Below are 25,431 nucleotides of genomic sequence, written 5' to 3' on the forward strand. Positions count from 1 at the left end.
GTTTTTCACGAATTGACTCATAATGAATTGTGCAATTAGATTTGGAGGCATAATTAATTATCCAGGATTGTGGGCATGGTATCCGGGTTTAGGTCAATTGAGCTTGTGGTCAAGCTCAAACTTCATTAATTAAGAGATGAAATAACATATCAATCTGCCAAGTGTGAGAAGAATATAACAATATTTACGTATAAAAATCAGGCAAACGTGTATGTTTCGTTGAAAAGAATCATCCCACTAAAAAACTATATGATTTTGCAGTTGGTCACAGGTCAAATGAGGGCATGCAAATTGCAGCGAGATAGTGGGCTTGACTTGATTAGTAGCTTTGCTTCTAGTTGAAGATGTATAATGATTATTGACCAAAAAAAAAAAAAAAAAAAAAGAAGATGTATAATGATTAATTAATTAGGATGATTTAATTTGGGTCCCCTGCTGCTTTGGTAATTTGCTAAAAGCCTAAACTACCAACTCGATTCACGGATCCAGGGATCATGTAGAAAAGATGCCGTCAGTTGCCGAGCTATGTAGTTGTATTAATTGTATTAATATGACATTAAAATAAGTTAGATGTTTCATCGTAAAATTAATTAAAAATTTGGAAAGTAGCACTAACTCAATTTACGTATAAGCACATACAAGATTTTTTTTCCTATCAATGTATGATTCATTGTTAACACTTATTGAATCATGTTCAAGCTTGCTACAGTGTACATGCATGCCTTTGTATGACATTAGAGGTGGCAAATCAACTTGTTGGGTGATTAATGAGCACCCATTAAGATCCATTTAGTTTGATTTCACCTTACATCATCATCATCATCATCAATACCAATCTCACCTCTATATTATAGTGATATCAAATTAAACGGGTGTTAATGGGTAACAACCTAATAGGTCGGTTTGCCACCTCTACATGTTTTTCTAACTTGCTGATTTACTGTATCAAAGTCTTAACAGTTAGTTAATACTATGCTAATTATTCATTTGAGTACAATACTCTATGGATATAATGTTGTCGATAAACAATGAAATATTCACGATAATAATCTCAATTTGGATGAACTTTTGCAATCATTATCTTTGAACGAACAAATTAACCGTTCATTATCATCGATATATTTCATTCTTTACAAAAAGTTCTTTTTTCATCTATTTTTTTTTTAAATACAATTAGACCTCAGAGTTAGTACATGTCCTTAGTAAGAATCCAGGATTACCATAATACGTAGAGAGCTATTATCCGTATACCAAAATACTCATTTTGCATTTATAAAAATGCTTTTTTTTCTTATTCCCTTCCTTACATGGTATGGAAGATGATTTGTTTGTAGTTATATTCTGAATGGGTAGAACTATATCAATTTGGGTATTAATGGGACCTTTAGATGTTGGGCCTCCATCCCAAATACTAATTTCCTACTAACTTTATTTTGAATCTCAAACTCGACGAAAACCTAATCTGGCAAAGCCAAAATTCGACCGTTAAATTTTTTATATTCCTCATTCCAAACGGTAACCTCTCACATCAAATTTGCACACTTCCTCTCGGTGTTTAAAATCCTTCTGAATTTATTAAAGTTTTCAGTTCAATCTTCTCTCTCACGAATCACACTATGGAGAACCTACCAGAAGTGCCTCCTATGAGCCCAACTCAGCCAGAGAAGACATTTTCCGAGTGCATAACGCCACCGCCTCCGCTTCAACACAAGGATGAAAATTCTCAAAACTCCGGCAACGATTTACGCAAAACCACCATGCCGGATCGCCTTAAGGTCCCCAAGGCATTTAAGTTCCCAGAAAGGTATTAAATCTTCTATTCATATTGACATATAAAATTATAGCACATGCACACATATATATTATCGATAATATGTAGATATGGATGCAGTTTGTTCTTGATTAGACATCCTATACATGAGATTTATGATTATGTATGATGTACATTTTAAAATTTTGTAGGTATACTAGCCCAACCGATATGATAATGTCCCCTGTAACACAAGGCCTTCTTGCCAGAAACAGAAGGGGTGGTGCCCTCTTGCCCCCTAGCATAAATCTACTCAAACCTCCTCAAGGTACATACATACATATTATATCACTGCATGAACATTAGTAATAATCGTGATGCAGAAAATTCAATTGGGCTTTTTTTTTTGGGTCACTGTAGCAGATTCAGGAATTGAAGGTGTGGGATGTGGTCCAACTTCTGAATTAAAGTTTGGGTGCGATAATTGAAGGCTATAAGGAAAAGCACTTTTGGGACTTTTTCCAACAGCTTTTTTTCTCTGTTTGTTTCAACTTCCACTGTTTCAGGCTCGGTGGAAGTTGATGGTTGTATGTGATTTTATCAGCGTGCATTTTGGAAACAGTAGTGTTTCTGGTGAATGAATGATAAGATTTTTCAACATATCCTCCTCATGCTCATTCACACTCACTCGTGTTCGATTGTACCAAAAAACTTGTGTCAATGATTTTGTACTTGCCCTTGTTCTAGTTGAAACCATGCCTTATTTCTGTTAGAATTTGAGCTTCCGACACAAAACCAATTGACACTGTGTATTTAGACACAAGATCGTTTATGCACTTTAAGTAAGACTTTTATCTCCAATGTGGGATACTCTCAACATGTCTCTTTAGCCTAACACGTGTTCAATTTTTGTTGGGTGGCATGAGAACTCGTATGGCCTAACACGTGTATTCATGTGAAAATAGTCTCAACATGTCTTCTTAATCTCTCGAGCCTAACACGTGTTCTAGATGACGTGAGAACACGTATATGCTCTGGTAGGATGTTACAAAACAAAACTATCCCCGAGGGTGTAGCTATTACAATTTGTGATTATGCTTTACTAACTACTAATCTCAGTAAATATAATCATACTCTCAATTCCTTGAGCCAAAAGAAAAACTTTTAATCTTCAAAGGCTTGAATGATATTCTCACTCCATTCGAACTTCGTACCACTGGACTGAACCTACATCTCCATGAATTTCAAGTTCACAAACAGACCTCACTAGATAAGAAACGGCGTCGTCGATGCTTTCGAATCTTGCAAGGTCAGGAGGAAGGTTCTTGGCTGGCCAGTTCTCCAGCCAACCTTTTAACTTGTCCCTCAGCTCATCCTCTGAAACAAACTTCTCATCCTCTCCTGGCTCCAGTAACACATAAGTTTCACTATTATGGTATATCCTTCTCCTCCTCACTGCACAAACCTGTCCAAAAATTGCAACGCAAATTTTCAAACTAGGATTTCATGCCGAAGTAAAAACTTGTCCTCGTTGATTCAAGCGGTATTCTACTTTAATTGAATCTTAACTACGGAGAAGGAGTATCCACTCTAGTCAACATGACTACGCCTAGGTTTGCTGACAAAGTAAAGGTTTTGAGTCCGAATTTCATGTATACATGAATACACTATTCTTTTAAAGGTACATGAATACTAATATTACCTTGACTGCATCTCTTTGCACGCTCCTTGTTTTAAACAGATTAAGATGAACTGAAGAACTCATGTACTCAGACTCATCATTTTTTCCTGTTGCCATTAACTGCATCAACGGAGCTCGAATCCGGTGCTTTGTACCTTCTTTACCTGCAAGTATAATGCTGTTAGTGATTTTAGAATATGCTAAGTGCTCAAGAACATAAAGTAGTAAATGCAAATTGAGTAATAGACTGAATTTTTCGAAAAGATTGTTGAGTCACTGGTTATATACAACTATGCGTCTGTCTCTCTTATCACATATACATTAATAACGTCGTTGGTGATAGGGCATTATTTTCTAAAATATATATACATTTAGTTTCAAAAGGTCTAGATATAAAAAAGAGCAGAGCTTACAGTTAAAGGTCTGAAATCCACCATGGAACAACTGCTTCTTCAAAGCTCCTTCCATTGAAACCATTTTTCCTGCAAATTTCAGCTTCTTGGTACTAAAATTCCAAATCCAAAAGCATGTTGAATCAAAACAAGATTTTGCAGATAACATGTTAAAACTCAGCCTCTGGTAGTCTAAACTTGTCACCCTCATATTCCATTGTATTTTCAATTCTACCCCTCCCTTCCTCAGACAATTTTTACTTGGGCTTCAAAATGGGCCAAGCCAATTAAGCCCATGATATCAAATGGGCCTACTCCACAAGTGGGGCCAACTTCTAGACCCTCTTCTTATATTTCCCGCGTGAACCGGTTGGTTTGTCACTTTTATCTTTTTGGTTCACAAGAGTTCCTGTCAGTTAGTCGGTTAGTAAAAATGGCAACAGAAGACCTTCCATCTGATCAGTTTGTTACTTTTGTTTCACAATAACAAAGTAAGGAACCCTCCGAGGTTGTCTCCTTTGGCACCCCATTTTATCTCCTTTGTTTCCAAGCCCCAAATTGTACCATCTTTTGAATCACGATAACTGTGATTTTCGAGGGTATTCGGCTTTTATCTCGAAGATCTTCTGGGTTTGATTTGAGTTACAGGTTCGATATCGAAACGGGTTTTCGAAGATTCAAGTAATGACCTTTTATTTACATGTGTTGATTATTTTGGGTTTCCATTTCGTGGTAAGTTTGTTGCTCAAAACCCAGTTTCCGGAATCAAAGATATGCATCTCTTAGGGTTTGCTTTGTGATTAACCTTTATGCATGATTCAGATTAAGATTAGGGTTTTGCTTGAAATTTTGAAAGATTTTTGTATAAGTATAAGATTGTGATGTTTATTCTTCTTCTATAATTTACTTTTATTTACGGGGAGAAGGGTTCGAACTTGGTTGCACAAGGCATGCATACTACCCTGACAACTGACTTAGCCTACATCTGGATATGATTAGGATGTTTAAAGTGCTACCATATGTGAAAGTATGCTTGTGATGATTATTGAAATGCTGCATTTAGCCCTCAACGTGTTTGCATAAAAACCAGCAATTAACCAGATTTTTGTTCTTTCATTTTTGTTGTCATATTGTGTATAAATAGTTCATTATTGTTGATATTGTTCATACCATGCAGTTAAATATCAATTAGAGACAGGCTTTGAAGATAATCAACTGTTGCAAATTATAAACTCATGGATGATGCATATAGGGATGAATGTGGTAATAAGCATCTAAGGGTGAATTTTGAAAGCAATGCGGTTAATTACCGCCGAAATTCAAGCTGCCCATCATCCTCGTCATCATCACCATCATCATCATCATCGTCATCTCCACGTTCATCGCTGGAATCATTTGTCAATGACAAAAAAGATGGCAACAATCCATGCGTAACAACGACACGACCAGACGAGGAGTCTCAGGGGGCTCTATCATTACCAGAGGGTTATTCTTCTCCGAGTCTGCCTGGGAGCATGCAAAGCGGATCATCTGAGCAATCTTCTCCGTTTCAGATGATGGGAAGGCCTGCAGGATATGACCCGAGTCGAATCCCATCGAATATTTTCGCCAGTAAACCACCAGCAGGCATGGATTGGAGTGTTGCTTCAAATGAATCATTGTTTAGTCTTCATGTGGGGAACAACAGCTTCTCGAGAGATCAATTCACTTTGCTGAATAAATCCGGAGAGCTTTACAAATCCGGAGAGCTTTATAAATCCGGTGAACTGACGAGGCATGATGAATACATCTACATTCCAACTCCACTTCCCACAGTTACTGAGGTAGAAACTATTGAAATAAAGATTCACAATGTGGAGAAAGAAAAGGTTGAAAACAAGGCTCCGAACGTGGAGGCAAAAATCGAAGAAAATGAGAGTGCAAATGTGGAATATAAGGTTGAAAGCATGAGGGAAAATGTGGAAACGGAATCAGTAGAAGAAACAGAAGGACTAGATGAATCTGCAAAGATAGAAGCCGTCAAAAAGGGAAAGGTGCCTCTTATTGGAGAAATTCGGAATTCTGCTGCTTCATACCAATCTGATGGGAGCAATAACAGCACCAAGTCATTCCAGTTTCCAGTGTAAGCATTGTTAATTTCATTTCCATGCAGATAGGATTATCTGGTATTTGTTCACTCTGCAATGCAGGAATAGAATACTTGAAATATTGCAAATTGAGCCTTCTGAAGGGAAGGCAGTCCCTCTCAAATTTAATCAAAACATATCATCCAAAATTTCAGGAAAATTACTGCATATGATTCTTGCACAATAGAAATTCTTAGTGCAAGACGTCCCTTCTTTATTAAATGAGAGATTTGTATCAATGTTGTTGATAATGTATTAATAACTTGTCAATACGCTTTGAACTGATAACAGTAAGTGTTTTTCAGGTTGGCAAGTCATGAGGTTGAAAGCAATATCCCTGCAGAAATGAACTCAGGAAAGCTACAGTCAGCGCACGCACAGCAGGAGATGCATAAGCAAGTAGGGACTGAAGCCCCCGAAACACCCCTAAAGGCAGCCACAACTCAAACAACTAGTTGGTTTTCGTGCTTCTGTTGTTGCACCGCCCGCCGTTGATCTAAAAAGCCTTCATAGGTAGTCTGATGCTTTGGATTTCAAAGTTGCTTCCTGCCCAAGTTTCAAAGAATCTCAAGGCTTGTCCAAGTGGTGGAGTTCCCCTAGGGTTAGATTTGGAACTCCAACTAGGGTTTGGGTTGATGAGAAGCCACAGAAAAAGAAGAAACCAAGAGAGTGATGAAAAAGTGAAAGTTGATGTACTTAGAGATCTATACTCTATGATGTTTGACTGTAGATTGAAAAATGTTGTAGATAGATCTATATCATGTACATAGAGCAGTTGGTTTTTCACTTGACACTACCATTGATATATACTTCTGCTTAAAACGCATCTAATTTTTCTTTGGTTTGGTGTGTATGTGGTGAAATTTTAATTGAACTCTCCAAATTTTTCTCGCACACACAATCACTTACAGAGAAAAAATAGTCATTTTAAGCCTAGTTCAAGGGCCAATTAAGTTTCAGTTCCCTTAAAACGACATTTCACCAATGCACATGGGCAAATATAGAAAAATTTGACTAGATTGGAGTAAGATTGATAACAAACGTAACCATATTGGTATTATCAAGTGTTTTTTCGGTACATGACCAACATTTACATATACCCTGTAAGGATGCAATTCGGTCAGGTCCATGAAATATTACCATTGTTGTACAACTATGTTATAGCACATGCTCTAATAATAATACGTGACGGTGTGTGATACTATTGGGTGTTTGGTGTGCAAGTTAAAGAACGTCACTCCTACGTCAGGATTGTCTAATCAACATGTTCAAATTTCAAAGTTGGCTTTTTCTTATGAGGTGGAGGTGTGAACTTTCTGTTTAGGAACTTTAGGTACGTGACAAAACATCTAAAAAGCAACCGATCTGGATGCTGAGAAAAGCCTACAATTTTTATATATGCAGTTGCTTTTTCAATAGAGTATGTTTATACGTGCATCCTTTGCCCACCATATATATGATAATTTATGTAGAACTTTAAACAAAGAATTTGAAAAGCAACACTCTTAATTTGAAAAACAACACTCACGGAGAACTAACTGGATTGTTGGGAGCTGAACGAACGGGTCCAAGTATCATATTGGGAACGAGTTTTCAAAACTTCTCGAGTTTTAGCAAAAGTCGCTTTCGGAGATCGTATCGTTCGGTTGAAATGTATGAAAGAGAATGTTGTTATAGGAGGATGATACCCAATTTTATTGCAATGATTGTGTAACTCAATTAGTTAAAAGCGTTTACTTTTGTAGGTAAAACTCTGAATTTGAATGCACAACTGTATATATCAAATAAAAAAGTTCCGTTCTGTTGATAAAAACTTGAAAACCAAGCAATCAAGGTGGCTTTGCTGGTGCATAAGATATAGGATCTTGTCAATCAACTAAACCCTTATTATATAACTCACGCTAGAAGGAAAACAAGATGATAGAACTTCCACAACTCTTTGAAAATAGGATTTTATTAGGATTGAGTATCTTATTTATTTTGTAATAAATAAGCAGTATCAATCTTGTTTAGAATCGAGAAACCAATCACACATGCATTAATATTTTCAGTTATCTAAACAAAAAAAAGTCTTCAAAAACAACATAAAGACATAGACACTGAGAGCGTCATGCTCCTTCACCAACATTTATAAGATCCGTGATCTTATAATCATCTTTATAACACTATTCTCTGATGCGAAAGCCGTAATTTTTAATCACTTACGCCACAAATCCGTTGTTGTGTAGAATCAATCTTAACCACGAAATAAGGGATAACAATCTTTATTTGGTGGAAGGAACACATGCACTTCTCTGCCCGGGATTTTTCTCTTGTTTTGGGTAAAAGTAGTATGTACACATCAAATACCTATCAATCGCATTCCAAGCTCGTAACTTTCCAAAAAATTAAAGCACAATCAATCGCATTCCTTTGCCTATCTGGACCTCATCAACAGTAGAGTAGACCCCAACACCCTATTAAAAAGAGAGGGATTTTAGTGTGTTAGAAACACGATCGAATGCATCATGTATAATAATATAATTAGTTAAAAATTTGAGACAAAAATTTTTAACAAAATTTATTATGATATTTGGTGTATTGAAACGAATTTCCGATACACTAAAAATATGCGGGTTTTGAGCCGTGAGGAATTCTTTAACCCCTTCTCACTCACATAAACCTCCAAAGAGCCCCAGTGCTTCGGTTGTATTAACTATAAATTTCAAAATTTTAAATTTTAAATAAGGATTTTACAGTTAAAACACTGAAGTATCGGATACTCCAAAGCACGTAACAAAGTCCCGTGTCACTAAGTAGAATAACTTTATCACTGAACGCGTTGGTGACGGTATTTTAAAGCTAATCAACTGATATTTACAGGGTAATAGCAATTTAGCAAATTGCGCACTTCATTCACACGTATAAATTTGAAACACATGACATTTCGTTATCTGTTGACGAAGCCGCCACGTTGACGGACCGGCTTAAGTACGCCATTTTTGAGTGCATTTATTGACCGGCGGTGGACCCCGTCCTCTCTATGCATGTCTAGTGGGCCCCAGCACCCACCAAATGCGACACGACCGCGAAAATGTGAAGAATTTACCCTTTTTTTAATTGAAAACAAAAATAAAAAACAAAGAAGAAAAGGAAGAAACATGAAATAGAAAGAAAAAAAAATGGGAGACAAAGAAGAACGCGTTTTCTTCCCGTAAGAAACACAGCTGAATGACTTGACTCTCTCTCTCTCCTCCTCCTCCTCGGCTCAATCTCTCTCTCTCTCTCTCTCTCTCTCTCTCTCTTCAGGGACCAACTAATTTAGGGTTAGGGTTTCCATGAACCCCTTACTCTTTCTGTGCAAGGAAAGGGTGTGCAAGTCCATGGGAAGGGTTTTTGGGGTTTTGATCTCTTGGGTTCCGAAGACTCTTTTCTCCGCCGCAGGATCGACATGAATTCCCCAATTTTCAAGAGGAATACGCAGTCTCTGAGCAAAATCCGATTAGCAACACCGCGCTGGTAGCTTACATCGATTGGATTTGAGTTCCAGGACAAGAAAAAGCATATTTCAAAGGAAAAGCAAAGGATTTTACTCCTACTGCTGCGAAGGTACCTATAGTGTGATGTTAAATTTACCCAAGTTTCCGATTTGGATTTGGTTCCGAGTTTTTGGGTTTTTCACTGGTCAGTAGAGCATTAGTTAAAGTAGCGATCTTTGTGTCCGTACAGTTGGTAGTGGGAAATGAAAATTTCCATGTTAATTTGTTGCAGCCCCCATGGCCTCCGAAAGACGGCATTCATGTAAAAGCAAGAAGGGGTCGAGCAACTGAAGAGTTATGGTCATAATTCTAAGCTGAAATTGTAAGAATTGTGAGTTAAATTTCAATGCTTTTGAATCGTTATAGTGTTAAGTCATTTCCTTAATTTCAAGATTTATGCTAAATTTGTGTATGATTTTGTAATTTTCGCAGCGAACCGCTTAGCAGAAAAGGGTTTCGAGAGATGGGTTTTTCTCCGTCTTCCTCTTCGGTCATCAAAGGACATTTTTTTCGCAGACCCTATTGTCCAGTGTTTGTTCTGAAGCTTGTTTTGCTCTTGTGGGTGTTCTGTAGTTCCCAGAACTGTGCTGTTCTCGCTGATACTGACGCATCGGTGCTTCTGGAGCTAAAAAACTCTGTCTTGGATCCTTCAGGCTTGCTTTCTGGCTGGAACGGTCGGCTCAGTTCTGGTCATTGCTCATGGACCGGCGTCTTCTGCAACTCAAATTCTCGAGTGGTTTCGCTCAACGTTACTGGGAATGGCGGAGAAACCGAAGGTAGATCGAAAACTATTGCGTGCTCAGATTTTTCTCAGTTGCCGCTTTATGGATTCGGAATCAGAAGGAGCTGTGAGGGTAGTAGAGGAAGATTGGCTGGGAAGCTCCCCTGTGTAATTGGTAAGCTCACTGAGCTTAGGGTCTTGTCCCTCCCCTTCAATGGTTTTGATGGTGAAATTCCTAGTGAAGTTTTGGGCTTGGAAAACTTGGAGGTTCTTGATCTTGAGGGAAACTGGGTAACTGGGTCGCTGCCCTCTCAGCTTAATCCAAATTTGAGGGTTCTTAATCTAGGGTTTAATATGATTAAAGGTGAGATACCGACCTCATGGTCAAATTATATGAGCCTAGAGATCTTGAGTTTAGCTGGGAATCTCATAAACGGAACCGTTCCAGGTTTCATTGGTAGGTTAAAGGCGGTGTACTTGTCATACAATTCACTTAGTGGAGATGTTCCCAGCAAGATTGGAGCAAATTGTGGGAAGCTTGAGCATCTTGATTTGTCGGGTAATTTCTTGGTTCATAACATTCCAAGCAGTTTGGGAAATTGCAGCCAGTTGAGGACGTTGTTGCTGTATTCAAATATGTTTGAACAGGGTATTCCAGCTGAACTCGGACAGCTTCAAGCTCTGGAAGTGTTGGATGTGTCGAGGAATACCCTGAGTAGTTCATTGCCACGTGAGCTGGGGAATTGTTCTCAGTTGTCTGTCCTTGTGCTGTCATCTATGTTTAATCCACTTCCACGAGGTAACCATACCGTAGTGGACTCTTTGCTGGAGCAGTCGAATGCTATGAATGACGACTTCAATTACTTTCAAGGTACAATGCCTGTAGAAATCACAACCCTTCCAAAGCTAAGGATCTTGTGGGCACCAAGGGCAAGTATTGAGGGCACTTTCCCAAGCAATTGGGGTGGTTGTGAGTACTTAGAGATGATCAATTTGGCTCAGAACTTTTTGACTGGGGAATTTACTAGTGGACTTAGTCGCTGCAGGAAGCTTCAGTTTCTTGACGTGAGCTCTAACATGCTTAGTGGGGATCTTGTTCAGGATCTTCATGTTCCTTGTATGGTTATGTTTGATATCAGCGGAAACATCTTGTCAGGTTCAATACCTGAATATGTCAACAGAACTTGTGCTTCTCCTTTTGGAGATTTTTCTTTCAAGTCTGAGGATCCATCCTCAACCTATGTTGCATTTTTCACTTCTAAATCCCAAGTTGGAAATCCATTGCAAATGCACGGGGAGGGTGACAGTCTTATGGTAGTACACAACTTCGCGCACAATAATTTTACCGGCACTTTGCAGACGCTGCCTATTGCACCTGAAAGACTAGGGAAACAAACTTTTTATGCATTCTTTGCTGGAGAAAACAAGATTTCTGGAGAATTTCCAGGTAAATTATTTGGCAAGTGTGAGGGATTGGAGTGGCTGATTGTTAATGTAAGCCACAACAAGTTAGAAGGTCAGATTCCTGCTGAAATTGGCACTATGTGCAAATCTCTTAAAGGTTTAGATGCATCTCGGAATCAGATTATTGGTCCAATTCCCTCTACCATCGGGAAACTGTCTCTTGTCGCCCTTAATTTGAGTTGGAACATGTTGAGGGGTGAAATCCCGACCAGTCTTGGCCAGATAAGTAATCTGATGTATCTTTCCTTATCTGGCAATCTCCTTACAGGTGTCATTCCGTCTAGTTTGGGGCAGCTGACCTCTTTAGAAGTGCTTGAACTTTCTTCAAACTATCTGACTGGTGAGATACCAAAAGATCTTGTGAATCTGCGAAACCTGACTGTTCTTCTGCTCGACAAGAATAATATTTCTGGTCAGATTCCATCTGGATTGGCAAATGTGACCACACTGTCATCTTTCAATGTGTCTTTCAATAACATCACAGGTTCACTGCCTGCGAATAATAACCTGATGAAATGCAATGCTGCTATTGGAAACCCAAATCTAGACTCTTGCCCCATGTTTTCTCTGGCACAGCCAGCTCCGGATTCTCAAGGACGAGTTGGTGATTCACAACCTTTTGCTGCTTCACCAGTGGGAGGTCCAGCTCAGAAGACTGGGAACAGTTTCAATTCAATTGAAATAGCATCCATTACATCTGCATCGGCCATAGTTTCGGTGCTTATTGCTCTTGTTATTCTGTTCTTGTATACACGGAAATGGAATCCAAAGTCTGGAACTCAAGGTTCTACCAGGAAGGAAGTTACAATTTTCACGAACATTGGGGTTCCATTGACCTTTGAGAATGTTGTGGGAGCCACAGGAGGTTTCAATGCTAGTAACTGTATTGGGAATGGAGGTTTTGGAGCTACCTACAAGGCAGAGATATCACCTGGAGTCGTGGTGGCAATTAAACGGCTTTCAGTTGGAAGGTTCCAAGGAGTTCAACAATTTCATGCAGAAATCAAAACCCTTGGAAGGCTTCGCCATCCAAATCTTGTCACTTTGCTTGGTTATCATGCCAGTGATACAGAGATGTTTCTAATTTACAACTACTTGGCGGGTGGTAATTTGGAAAAGTTTATTCAGGAAAGGTCAACAAGGGCTGTGGATTGGAGGGTACTTCACAAGATTGCTTTGGACATAGCCCGTGCACTTGCCTACCTACATGATCAGTGCGTACCACGTGTCCTTCATCGTGACGTCAAGCCGAGCAATATTTTGTTGGATGATGATTTTAATGCGTATCTCTCAGACTTTGGTTTGGCCAGACTTCTGGGAACTTCGGAGACCCATGCTACTACTGGCGTTGCTGGAACTTTTGGATATGTTGCCCCAGAATATGCAATGACTTGCCGTGTTTCAGATAAGGCTGATGTATATAGTTATGGCGTTGTGCTTCTGGAGTTACTCTCTGACAAGAAGGCACTGGATCCCTCTTTCTCTTCATATGGAAATGGATTCAACATCGTTCAATGGTCATGTATGCTTCTTCGGCAAGGCCGTGCAAAGGAATTCTTCACTGCTGGGTTATGGGATGCAGGCCCTCATGATGATTTAGTAGAAGTTCTGCACTTGGCAGTAGTGTGCACGGTTGAGTCTCTCTCAACCAGGCCTACAATGAGGCAAGTTGTACGACGGCTTAAGCAACTTCAGCCTCCATCCTGTTAGCTGCTTTACAAGGTTTGTATTGGTTAACATTAGCAGTTTGTAGAAAGGAGCTCCAATTTTTATGTGCCTGCGCATTCAGTGTGCTTTTGGGGACACTGGCGTTAGGTTGATTTCTGAACCTTGTGATCCCACTTGTACATTGTATGATAGTTCTGCCCCCAATTTTTTCAATGTTGCTTCTCTGATTAGGGGCCTGGCCAATGAATCTGCAGAAGAATGCAGATATTCCATTTCCTCGTCTTATACGTGTATATTCAGCTTCATTTGTTCAATAACACAGAGAGTAGACATGTTTTCTGGAAATTATCGAAATTGTTTAGCGTGGTCGAGTTATTCATATCTGTTATATGATGCACCAAAATGATCAGTCGTGACCTATCCGAGGATATGATATCCAATTCCTTGATATCTTGTGCTGCTGCAATGACTACGACCATCCTCTAGAAGTCTTCTGTGGAGGATTGTTACAATGCCCGTGCGAGCGGTTTCTGTCGGAGAGGAAGCTATTGGAGGTGAAGTCCTTATTCTCTTTTATTGTTACCATGCTATCACTAATGAGTTTAAGATACTGTGTTCGTACTTCCGAGTATGCTCATAATTTGTATTTCTCGACTTTCCAGGGACAAGATTTGGACACTTGTTATCCTCCCATTTCAGCCTTGCTTCCAGCCAGACAAACAAGAGGCTGCTTTGTCCGCCATGGAGGGATTAAAAGAGATTCGACATTGTTGCTGAGGCCCGAGGGACCAAGGGAGGTTCGACATTGTTGCATGGGCTCTACTGCTGGTTATGGCATGCAGGTCCTCTTCTCTCAACAGTAGTGGCGGACTGAGTCGCGGTGTAAGCAACTTCAGCCCTCATTAGCTGGCGAACGAGGCCTGCATCGGTATGACATATAGTAATCTGTATGGCCTTTGGCTAAGAGCCTCCATCGCTCATGCACTCGAGGTCCCGTGTTCCGTTCCTTGTTTTATACGCGTGTTATGGTACTTGGAAGTTAATTATTTTTCCACTTTCAAGTGCAATGCTTGTCGGTGGGTCTGGCATCGTTTTCACTTTTAAAAAGGGAGGGTAGTTTAGAAGCAACCCCATGCGACGAGAGTCATCTGGGGACAACCTAACTGGTTGGTAGGAAGATAGAATAATTGGCAACCTAACTTTTTCTTTCCCTCCGTACGCATAACAGCAACGCGATCCCTATTTTTTCTCGTTACCTCTTTTTCTAATGGAGGTATATCACTTTCAACAAATTAATTAAAATAATCCCCTCAAAATGAGAAACTATTAAGCGTCCTTGGAAACTTTATTTTATGGAAGTAATTTTTGCACGTTCGTTTTAAGTTTCTGCTCACCCATTTAATCATGGTCGTTGAAATTTTTCTGATTGTTTAATTTAGCAGCTGAAAAAGTATGGAAGAAGTAAAAAACGATATATGCATAAATCATTTCCCTCGTTTTATGTTCGATACAAACATGTTGCGGCATCAAGATTAATACTAAACCCAAATAAGCCATACATAATTAAGTATTGAACTCATCGTTCATGGGAGTCGAACTTAAGAGACCCACTTAGTCACCACGGTATGTGGCTAGTGGTTTGAGGACTAATTTCAAACTTATATTTCATACAGTACTTTATGAGTTTGATTCCCAAATTCGGTGAATCACTCGATGGTGAGCAGGAGAGACTAAAATACATCTCTGACTTTTCTCAACCCCGGAATAGTGGACTGTCGTTACAAACTCACCAGCTGGTCCCCTATTTAAATGAATATCACAAAACTATAGAACTAGTGTGGTAAAGTGCCTCTTCCGTTTGTTTTAATGGAAAACTAATAAAAATAGATTGAAAATTTTGAGTTTTAACAATAAGAACAAAATAAAAGGTAAAATGAATAGTAACAGAATTAATTTAAAACGAATGTTTTAATTGTCAAAGTGTTTATTTCTAACATTATTTAGACTAAAAGTTAATAAAGTAAAAAATGAAAATACTAACAAAATAGAACTGAACGACCTATTTCGAGTCTGCCAAGTTTATAAACATCATAGCCTTCCAACAAGAAGCTTCATGTACCGAGTTCAATACAAGTGCCCACAAATCCATTGAAAGACCAAATTTAAATATACCAAAAAAACAAACGGTAAAAGCAACATTGATGCATCTTTCCCTACTTCCTTCCTCGTCCTCACATCTAGGTTTTGACATGGTCCAAAAGGGCACTAGCAACTACAATAACGGACTAGGATTCACCACTATATGCTTCAACGGGTGCTCCACGTCACCTCCGCCGGCATGCTTCACAAACTCCGCCGGTGAGAGAAAGCTGCCATGGCAAACGCATACTATCCTCACTTCCTCACCCTTCTTGTATCTGTAAAGAAACCCTTCTATTCTTTTCCCGTCAGGGCCATCTCCTGTCGTAGACACACAGGGCATGTTCTCCAACACGTTCCTCATGATTTCGTTGGGGCCGGCTTCTGGAACTGGGGGTTTATTACAGTTGATTTCCATTTGGACTCCAATGAACTGACCTGATCCCTGAGCGGTTATCATCCTTGGTGTCGCTAGCAGTTCCTTCTCAGTCTTTGGCGAAGACTGAGCTTCGGCGTGGCTTCTTGCTTCGGTGCATTTGTGCACTCCTGCATTTGCATATCCAGAGGTAAAATGTGAGATAACACACGGGCTATGACAACACAGTCCAGAAACAGATTTTAACAGATCCTATCCATCTGCAACATGAGGAAATCGGTTGATAAACATCAACCGGAATCTATTACATCATTGACGATATAGAAACTCGGACCCTTTGTTTTTCAATGTGCTTCTAGTCCATATCACAGACTCAATGGCACATCATAATTTACTTGTGTTAATCTCTGCAACCACTTCTTTGTTTAAAGCTAGTTTCGTGAACTAGTTTGCCACTTCCCCTAGACGCTTTAAGAGACGAAGTTCTTACTCTAGGCCTTTAAGGTTTTACAGGAAGGTAAAGTGGATAAGTGATGAAATTCAGGTTCCCCCATAAAACCAATTGGCCATATTGGGAAGTAACCCAAGATCATATAAGTACATAGCAAACCTGGTCCCTCACCGATGTGGGACAACTCTCAACAATAAGGAGCTTTGGTGGTAAAGCACCAAAGAGAGGATCTAAGGGAGCGCCGTTGAGCTGCCCCAAACGAATGTAAAAGGCGCCTAAACAAAGTCAATCATGCGAAACTACTAATCTAGAATTTCACTCGAGACGATACTTATCACTAGGTCTCATAGAAAACTTAGGTTACATTGTAACAAGGTTAGACCCATTACACATAAAAACCCCTAAGAACATGCTAGCAGCACCCTCAACCGGTTCATCGAGAAAGGCAATTCAGAATTACCAAAAACTATAGTAAGTACACTGCCAAACATTACCATTATACGAATTGGGTGCACATTTAGTACCTAATTGGGAAGGGAAAGAGATCCTATGGATCTTTTCCTCCAAAGCAATCAAGTAATCCCGACCTTTGAAATTTGATCAAAATTTTTTTACTATCTTCACTGTTTTTAGCCTTTGAATCAAATTTCAATCAAATTTTTTTACTATCTTCACTGTTTTTAGCCTTTGAATCAAATTTCAAAGGTTCGGATCACTTCATCCTGGGCCTTGGAGGAAAAGATCTCTTTCCATTGGGAAGGGAAGGGGAGGCCTATTGCCATTTTTCAAAAAACTCGAAAATCTCAAACCATGATGAAACTATGAATAAAATTCTTGTAAGAATTCAAGATCCTACACAATCACTCACTCAAAACAATTGAAACAACTGCAATTAAATTGAAACGATGTGGGCGTAGTTAAGTTGACTAGAACAGTGCAATTTAGATTAGAATAGAATATCGCTCGACAAGGAAAAAGAAGTTTAGAAATGAGGATACCTTGAGGTGTAGCAGCAGCTTGGCTCTCAGATTCCGAAATCCCAGTTGAGCCACTACCTCGAGATGCCGCCAGTAGCGGCGGAGCAGGACAATTGGGCATCCCCATTGCTCTAAACTCATCCAAAACCCTCACAAACTGCTCTTTCCTATGAACCCCATTCGCCACTTCCGCCGCCTTCTCCTCCTCGCCGCCGTTCTCCCGGCTCCGATCCCTCGGCACCTTCAAGTTCCTCAGCTGCTTCTCCGACCTCTTCCTCTTCGCTTCCATTCTCCTCAAGCTCTGCAGCTCCTTCCTCTTCCTCCACTCTTCCTCCGTCTCCGTCGGAAGAGAACAAGTCCTCATCAGAGGTACCGCGCGCGACGGCCCTGACACACGACATGTCGTCTCTTCTTCTCTTGCCGGCGTAAAACCGAAATCGGAGATTGACGACGAGCGTTTTAGAGCCACCATTTTGGCTCTCGCGGGGTCCACTCCGAACCGACCGTTCAGCGACAGGCCCAGGCTCAGCTCAATCTCCTCCGAATCCTCAGAGGTCGGCTCCCCGAATTTTCCCGGAAAACTGTTTCCGGCAACCATTTGCCCATACAAATCGCCCGGAAAATTACTCCCTTGCATTGGGAACACCTGCTGGGTTGCTATGTTCCCGCCTTCCTCTGTTTGCGCCATTGAAAAAAAAAAAAAATTGCAGAAAATCGCCGGAACCCAAATCTAATAATCGAATCTAAAGCTACCCAGATCAATTTTTTTCATGAATTCAGAACAAAGAAGTAGAATTTCACCAGAAAAGTGTGAAAAACTGAGAAATTGAAGAACCGCCGGAAACCCAAATCGAAATGGTCAAATTCAAAGCTACCAGGGTGAATTGTTTTAAATTTTCGAAATCGGGAAGTAGAAATTCAGCAGAAATTTTTTTAAAAATATATGAAAAATTGAGTAAATTTTAATTTATCTTATGGTTTACATCGAATGGTGATTCCAGCCATGTTTCCACGAACACAGCAACACAAATCCCATACTTTCCCGCACTTTCTCGGTGCGAATTTTCGACGGAAACGGCGAGAAAATCCATCTCAGTTGCACCAGAGGACGAAGACCATGAAGCAGAGGAACATCTACAAGCATTTTCCCAAGAACATTGAAAACAAATAGACTTTTTACGAAAAGAAAACAAACAGATATGTGAATACCGAAAAAGCCCCTGAGAGTCGTGGAGTGGCGACGCGTGGAGAACATGAAGAGCCCCGACAAGCACGTGGCTTGTGGAAACGGCAGATGTGAGGACACTGGCCCAACATGCGTCGCCAATCTTGGGTTAACTGGATTAGGTTGCTGGGACACGTGTCGTGACGTCAGAGCGCTCCACGTGGCTTGGAAAAAATCCCGTCGTCGTCGAGTGCCATTTCGCTTTATCCGAAGCGTGAAAATCTATCCATCTATAAACGAATCCGGATTTTTTTGTGAGAGTCATAAATATTTGTAAATAGTGTTTGTTTATCGTATATTATGAGGTCAGAAATTATTTTAAATATTTTTATTTAAAATTAAACATATATATTGTTTGATAAAAATTAATTCGCACAATGTTCGATGATACTCTTGATCTATTTTATAGACCATCTCAATTTTCGTATTTTGTAAAGTTAAAGTGATGATCGCATCAAAGTCTATTTTATAGTTTAACATTTACATATTAACTTTGCACAAAAATCTACTAAGTGTAAAATTATTTGATTTTTCTATTAATATTGTTCACCTTACTAACACAGATTAAATCTTTATTACAATGATCGTTGCATAACTAAACGATTTTGAATCTGCTCGATAATTTGCAAGACTGATATTTAAAGAGTGATTTAGGAAAATAAAGTTGAGAAATTAGACAAAATAATTCGACTGAATGTGTGAAAAGAGTCTCATGGCATGTTCAGAATTCAACGGTCAAATCTTATGGGTAATAAATTAAATAAACCTTTATCATTGATCATAAACTAAATGCTAAACTAATTAATTAATTAATTAAAAAAATGTAATGATAGGGAAGACAAAGACAGAAGAATCCAACGGAGGAGGAGGTGAGGAGGTGAGAGTGACACGCAAAAGGGCGGTGTGAGGTGCTCAGGTGTGGACCCCAAAAGCCCCAAGAGGGCCAACTTGCTGCAATTGTTGTTTATTATCTCGATGTCTTGCAATCAGAGAACTGCCACGTGTCGACACGCAGTCAGGGGGCACGTGGAATGGATGGAGACAGCGAGCCCAAGTTGCAGACAAGGAAATATCACAGAGGATTCGCCCACGAGGAAAAGTGAACTTGTCCACTTCGCGTGTCCCACGCACGCGTCCTGTCAGACCAATTATCACGTAATTTGGGAAAATAAAATTAAAAATATCGGATGCTCATATATTATTTTTCTCACGGGCAATGTTACCGAGAACATCTTTTTAGATAATATTTTACGCATGTGATGTTGCGGTTGATAGTTAAATTTTGTATTTAAATTAATAAAAAAGAAATCCAATCGGACAATTAAAAAGAAAAAAAAAAAGATTTTCCTGGCATTTCCTTTTCTCACTATTCTTTAGTAATAATTTTGAGGAAACGATATGTTTATACACATTTATGTTTAATTATGTCGCTTATTAAATCTAATTATTGGAAAATTTGAGTATTTTGTAAGAGAAGAAAAAATTGTAATTATTATTTATCATATTTCTTGTCATCGGAGTATTACCTATTCACTCATGTTATAACACATTAAATTCAACTACTACCATTTTACGACATTTGGGTTATTGGGTATATCCAAATTCATGAAAAATTATCTTGTTTACGGTTGCATCTTTACACAGTGGTGCCAATTCAATTATGTTATAATCCGTGAACTAGTAACATCACGTAGCAATCAAACTGTCATACAGAAATAGTTTCCCCAATTGCACATTGATTTAGGGCCCAAGACAACTTTGGGCTACTATTAAACATCAAAATCGTTTGGCACAAGGACATACTGAAGCAGGTGGCGGTGCTAATCTACAAACGTTATAGTACATGAATTAGTAACACCACGCAACAGTTTAACCTCTGACACTAGAAAGTTCCCTCTACGGAGGAGAAGAAAAACACCGAAAACTCGAAACCAAAAAATCACTGGTGAATCCATGAACAATTCAAAGCATACCCAAAAAAAATTCCCATCTATTGAACTCTTTAGGGTCTTCTGATTACAGCCACTAGACACCAACTATGCCGGAAAAACAGAGGATGTCATCAAGTTTCTGGGAACAGTTGCATCATATTCCCAATTGAGACAAAATTCTCTAATGGTAAAAATTAATCCTAAACCTACAGCAAGATGCCTTTTCATCTTATAAGATTATGATTAAACTACTTACCGTCAACACTTCCGAGTGCACCAATCACGAAACCAATTTTGTTAAAACGCTCCCGCAAAAAAAAAAACACAATGCACGTGTTAGCTTTTACGCAGCAACAGCATTCTGCTTTGGTCCACTTGAACGTCCACCCCTCCCTCGCACCTGATAAACATCTCCACCGCGCCCGGCCGGACCCCCTCTGCCTCGGCCTGAGAATTCGCCCCTGCTCACATACTCGCTTCTGCCAAAGCTCCGGCCACCGCCATAGTTCCCGCGGCCTCTAAAGCTGTCATTCCGGAACCCTCCCCTTCCAGCTGGAGGAAATCTACCTCTTGCACTACTACCAACTGGAAAAACAAGCATTCTACGTGCATGAGCTTTCAAATATCTTCCGATGACGCATTCCATTGGATTAGTGAAGGATAAAAGCATAAATTGTAGGTCCACTTACCTCGAGTTGTAGTTCTCTTTATCTCGATGACAGCTTGACGGCCACCAATAGTGATTGGTGAAGCCTGAAACATTAGGTTCTCTTATTAGATACGGAAGAAACCCAATCAAACATCAGAAATAGTATAAGTGAAACATGAATGAAGTTTTACAGGCACTCCTAAAAACTTAAAACAACAATGAAGTTTATTTGAAAGCCTAAAACTATGACAACTCAAACTACATGCACTTAGCTTAAACTAACACGCTATGAAGATTGTAATTCACATCGGCTACAGTGAAAGACCATCTAAACTTGATAGAACAGAGTACCAAAATACAAGCCCGACAAGAAGACAGTGGAAGAAAGAATTGCCATATCCTAATCATAATGTTCAAGTCTGACAGACTTGGTTTTCAGGAGAGAGAGAAATCAAGAGAGAACAATGGGAAATTAATAATACAGCAGCATCCAGATCTTTTAGAAATCATATTTCAGAGAGCAGAAATTAATAATAAAAAAATAGACCTACCTGGATGGCACTATTCATGGAACTTGAAGACTCAAACTCAACAAATCCAAAACAGTGGCCCTGGAGCTGCACATACAAAATAGTATGGAAGGGGTGAGAAATGTGTCAGAAAATCTAGATCCGGGCAGGATATACTTTTGGGATGCAAGACATTTTAACACTAACTTTCTTATTCCGGACTTGGACGCCTCCTTGCTTTATTGGTCCAAATTTCTTGAATTCTTCCTCAAGCTGATCAGACGTCACGTTTAAAGGCAAATTCCTTATGTAAACAGAATAGCCCTCAACTATAACGAATGCAAATGTGTCATTATATAAACAAAATAAAACGATTAAATTTAGATACACGCAAAATATATTTTAGTTTTATTTAGATTTTCAAACAAAAAAACTAGCAAATATAAACAGAAGAAAAAAGGGGAAATGGGAAAAAGTCAGAAAAACCAAGCATACCTTCCTCATTAGTATCACCACTCTCTAGGGCACTAGTGCTAGTTGGGGCTGATGCTTCAGGCACCGAAGCAGGTGCAGTTGGCCCAGGCAAACTAGTTTCCGCTACCTTAGGAGCCTCTCTTACAGTATTAGTAGGCACATAAACCTTATTTGGCCCTGGACTCCCTTTGGGAACTCTAACCTACAATATCATTTGATAACTTTTGTAAGTCTTTAAGAAAAATTATGGCTAAAGGAAAAACTTGTGCCCCTTAACTCACAATTGATGCATACGACTTCTTTGGTGTATCCTCTTGTGCTGTCATAGAATCCAGCTCAACTGCCACAGGGTCATTGTTTCCATTTGAATAAGATGGGGGTTCCACGTCAGATTCTTTAGCAGATTGTCTATCATGGCCCGATGTGTCATAAGTTTTCTCAACAACAATTAAATTCTCTTCAACTTGAGTAGTTTCCAGATCAGGTGCAGGAGGATCAGGAACATGAGTTGGCTCTGCAAACAAATAATACGAATTGTAAACAAGTTCCTGCTACAATACCAAAACTAGAGTAACAAAAAAGAACAGAAAATGTATGATAGGATTACCTGGATCCTGGCTTGAAAGGACTGTTGTGGCATCATTAACTTCATTAACTGAATGGTTTTCAAACAGTTGTCCATCTTCCACAAATCTAAAGACATCATTCAATACAAAGAACCCATTGTCTTGAGGGGCAAGAAAAAATGATTGGGCAAATTTCCTTTTCAAGTTATCCTTTCCCGTTAAACATCCAGTAACTAACACAGTCACCCCTTCTTGAAAAGACTTCTGAGCATCAGCAGTCATTATCTCAGCCTTATATTCGTTGTAATTTAATGAAAGGATCTTCTCATTGATTCCCTGCTCCAAGAAAAAATTGACAGAAAATAAGACTAATGACCTTGGGAAATTGAGAGCATGGAAATGTCTGCAGGACTGGACATTCAAATAAGTATTAAACAGGACAAAAAAGCAACAGGTCAAAACTTAAAAGGGACCACGCACAAATGATCAGGTAAACAATCAATGTGCTTCAATAGTTCAGCGGAGTATCCAAAACATCAAACATAAAAGAACTGCCTATATGAGTCGCCAACATGCATTTGTTCATTAATGTACTCTTTGATGGTTTTAGCACATTTTTCAACAAATGTTCCATACTTGCAAAGTGGTCTCTGATGTCATAGACTCTTGGCAATGACACCCAGAAAAAATAAAAACTTGGCAACCAAAAACTTACTTCCATAGTGGTCACCGATGTCATCACACCATTAGAATCAGGCCGGCTTAGTACACTTGAATCCTGATAAAACCGATGGACTAGGCCTGGGTTATTGTGAAGAATATGGTAATACTGCTCAATGAAAGCATTTCCAACAAGTTGGGCACTAGGAGTGGGTGGAGGAATTGCTGTCTGCAAGGCCATTCTGCACAAAAAATCCAGAAATAAAATACCACTACACAATTGTTCATATCTCATCTAACCAATCACTAAAAGATAACTAACTCAAAAACCACAAGGGGTAATGGAACCTTAAAAAAATTCCATAAATTAAACATAACAATAGGCACTTAAAATGTATCAAAGGCACTAAAGAACTAATCTTTCTTTCGAAGAAAGAAAAGAAAATCCCAAAAGTAAAGTAATAACTGCAAATGGATAGTAGGAACTAAGAACTTATGGAGCACTACGATTACATTGCCTGGATATATAACACGAAGGAGCTAACGATACAAAATAGGACTTTCTTATAAAGAAAACTCAAGAGACAAGCGCAAAGAGAAGCCGAAACCACCACATTCTGAGAAAAGCCCTAGAACCACCATAAATTACAACCATTTTCCATAAAACCGAGAACAAACTGAAAATTAGGCAAATCCCAATATTTGAAAGAACAAACTGAAAAAACCTAAATCCTTTGAAGCAGCAGAACCACATTACCTGGATCCAAACGCAGTAAAGCTCAAGAACTAAACCCTAAAACCAACCTCATACTCCAAAATACACAAAACCCACCTCATAAAATCAGAGAAATTGACAACCAGCCCAACGTTCACACCCGCCGGGCACAAAATCATAAAATAAAATCCATTAATCCACCAATTAGGGCAATGCGTCATCACATAAATTAGTAAAAATCCGAGCAACAATACGATTCAAATAACAGAAAAAAAAATAGCTTCATGGAATCTAATATACAACCTAGAAAATTACACAGTAACTAAAGTTAAATGGAATAATCAGAGACATGAATGCGAATAAAAGTTACCCTTTTGTTGGAATGCTATATAGGTTTGGGAGTGACAGAGATTTGGGGTCGATGGAGATGGTAGGGTACCTTCCGCCAAACAAGTGCGAGTGAGCGAGCGAGCGAGTGAGACTGAGAGCGAGCGACAGAGAGAGAGGGAAAGACGAACAGTTAGCGGGCAAAAAGGAAGAGTCTTTGCGAGAGGGCAACACCGAACCCTGATGCAAAATTCACACTTTGGGTTGCGCAGATTGGTTCAAGACTTCAAGTAGAACTCTTTTACACTTTTCTCATTTTTTTTATTTTTTTTTTTACTTTTTAGAAATAGGATTTTGGTCATCAAATTGAAAATCTTTTTAATACTACGAAAATGAAAGGTTGAGATTAAATATAAAAACTCTAAACAGTATTGAAAATTGAATCTAACGGCTGAAACGTTTGTGATATTTAAGTTAAACCTCATCAAATTTAAAATTTCAAGGATAAATTATTGAAACTCTGAAGTAGCCACAATTATGAAGTGAAAAAAAAAAAAAAGATGCAGCATGACTAATTTTTAAGTGCTCATAATAATTTTGAATGTTTTTAATTTTGTTGTTTGAATTGGATGTTTTGTTAACCTAATTTACTACTCCTATAAAATTTAATAAGGAAAACTAATGAAAAGAGTTTGAAAATGTTGAGTTTTAACGATAAGGACAAAATAAATGGTAAAGTGAATAGTACTAATATTGACTTTTTAGTGTAAAAATGTGATTTTTTGTTAAGATAAACAGTACTGTGAACTTTTTATTAAAGTTCCCTTTTTATAAGCTCTTGAGTTTAGTTAAAAGAACAATATTTGGCTACTCAAATATGAGTAGGAACTCATACTCAAAATTTCTCAAAATTGTTCGTTGTCAATTTATAGAACTTCATATTTATAATCAGAATCGTTTATATTATAAATCACCCTATAAATATCGCCTCTACAAAAAATCAATTAAAACTTATATCGTTTAGTCATCAAACTGTTTAAAAACAAATGAACGATATTTGTAGAAGTATTACGACCCGTCTATGTATTTGCTACAATAGATTTACTAAATAA

At 38.8% G+C, this 25,431-nt stretch overlaps 6 protein-coding genes across 9 annotated transcripts; 3 read left to right on the plus strand and 3 right to left on the minus strand.

The window, feature by feature from the left end:
• Positions 1 to 1,512: 1,512 nt before the first annotated feature.
• On the plus strand, positions 1,513 to 2,639 carry LOC103955799. 2 transcript variants are annotated; one of them, XM_048578003.1, is made up of 3 exons: positions 1,513 to 1,804; positions 1,963 to 2,078; positions 2,171 to 2,639. In XM_048578003.1, exons 1-3 carry the CDS (start codon positions 1,617 to 1,619, stop codon positions 2,236 to 2,238), a joined length of 372 nt encoding a protein of 123 aa, XP_048433960.1. In that variant the 5' UTR covers positions 1,513 to 1,616; the 3' UTR covers positions 2,239 to 2,639. The 2 variants fall into 2 exon arrangements, with proteins under 2 accessions (XP_048433960.1, XP_009365973.2); XM_009367698.2 differs by having other exon boundaries at positions 1,515 to 1,804; positions 2,174 to 2,639.
• A 43-nt stretch (positions 2,640 to 2,682) lies between these two features.
• On the minus strand, positions 2,683 to 4,004 carry LOC103955703 (protein CHLORORESPIRATORY REDUCTION 7, chloroplastic). Its single transcript, XM_009367607.3, has 3 exons — positions 3,845 to 4,004; positions 3,453 to 3,595; positions 2,683 to 3,215 (listed from the first exon to the last, which is right to left on the minus strand). The coding sequence occupies exons 1-3, from the start codon at positions 3,990 to 3,992 to the stop codon at positions 2,943 to 2,945; spliced, it is 564 nt and encodes a 187-aa protein (XP_009365882.2). The 5' UTR covers positions 3,993 to 4,004; the 3' UTR covers positions 2,683 to 2,942.
• Positions 4,005 to 4,145: 141 nt separating this feature from the next.
• On the plus strand, positions 4,146 to 6,775 carry LOC103955789. The gene is made up of 3 exons (XM_009367690.3): positions 4,146 to 4,555; positions 5,001 to 5,945; positions 6,255 to 6,775. Exons 2-3 carry the CDS (start codon positions 5,059 to 5,061, stop codon positions 6,442 to 6,444), a joined length of 1,077 nt encoding a protein of 358 aa, XP_009365965.2. The 5' UTR covers positions 4,146 to 4,555; positions 5,001 to 5,058; the 3' UTR covers positions 6,445 to 6,775.
• Positions 6,776 to 9,174: 2,399 nt separating this feature from the next.
• On the plus strand, positions 9,175 to 13,665 carry LOC103955705 (LRR receptor-like serine/threonine-protein kinase RPK2). Of its 3 annotated transcripts, none has more exons than XM_048578005.1 (3): positions 9,175 to 9,537; positions 9,658 to 9,789; positions 9,900 to 13,665. In XM_048578005.1, exon 3 carries the CDS (start codon positions 9,931 to 9,933, stop codon positions 13,360 to 13,362), a length of 3,432 nt encoding a protein of 1,143 aa, XP_048433962.1. In that variant the 5' UTR covers positions 9,175 to 9,537; positions 9,658 to 9,789; positions 9,900 to 9,930; the 3' UTR covers positions 13,363 to 13,665. The 3 variants fall into 3 exon arrangements, with proteins under 3 accessions (XP_048433962.1, XP_048433961.1, XP_009365883.2); XM_048578004.1 differs by having other exon boundaries at positions 9,700 to 9,798; XM_009367608.3 differs by having other exon boundaries at positions 9,700 to 9,789.
• A 1,700-nt stretch (positions 13,666 to 15,365) lies between these two features.
• LOC103955744 (ninja-family protein AFP3) lies at positions 15,366 to 18,435 on the minus strand. The gene is made up of 2 exons (XM_048578006.1): positions 17,285 to 18,435; positions 15,366 to 16,005 (listed from the first exon to the last, which is right to left on the minus strand). Exons 1-2 carry the CDS (start codon positions 17,949 to 17,951, stop codon positions 15,593 to 15,595), a joined length of 1,080 nt encoding a protein of 359 aa, XP_048433963.1. The 5' UTR covers positions 17,952 to 18,435; the 3' UTR covers positions 15,366 to 15,592.
• A 2,023-nt stretch (positions 18,436 to 20,458) lies between these two features.
• Positions 20,459 to 24,523, minus strand: LOC103955707 (nuclear transport factor 2). Its single transcript, XM_009367611.3, has 9 exons — positions 24,363 to 24,523; positions 23,333 to 23,519; positions 22,659 to 22,953; positions 22,333 to 22,565; positions 22,073 to 22,253; positions 21,785 to 21,906; positions 21,620 to 21,685; positions 21,109 to 21,172; positions 20,459 to 21,004 (listed from the first exon to the last, which is right to left on the minus strand). Exons 2-9 carry the CDS (start codon positions 23,516 to 23,518, stop codon positions 20,763 to 20,765), a joined length of 1,389 nt encoding a protein of 462 aa, XP_009365886.1. The 5' UTR covers position 23,519; positions 24,363 to 24,523; the 3' UTR covers positions 20,459 to 20,762.
• Between the last annotated feature and the right edge of the window lie 908 nt (positions 24,524 to 25,431).

Source organism: the organism of the source record quoted next, unplaced genomic scaffold (genome assembly GCF_019419815.1).
Source record: "Pyrus x bretschneideri cultivar Hongxiangsu unplaced genomic scaffold, Pyrus_bretschneideri_v1 Contig12, whole genome shotgun sequence".
Classification (NCBI taxonomy): Eukaryota; Viridiplantae; Streptophyta; class Magnoliopsida; order Rosales; family Rosaceae; genus Pyrus; species Pyrus x bretschneideri.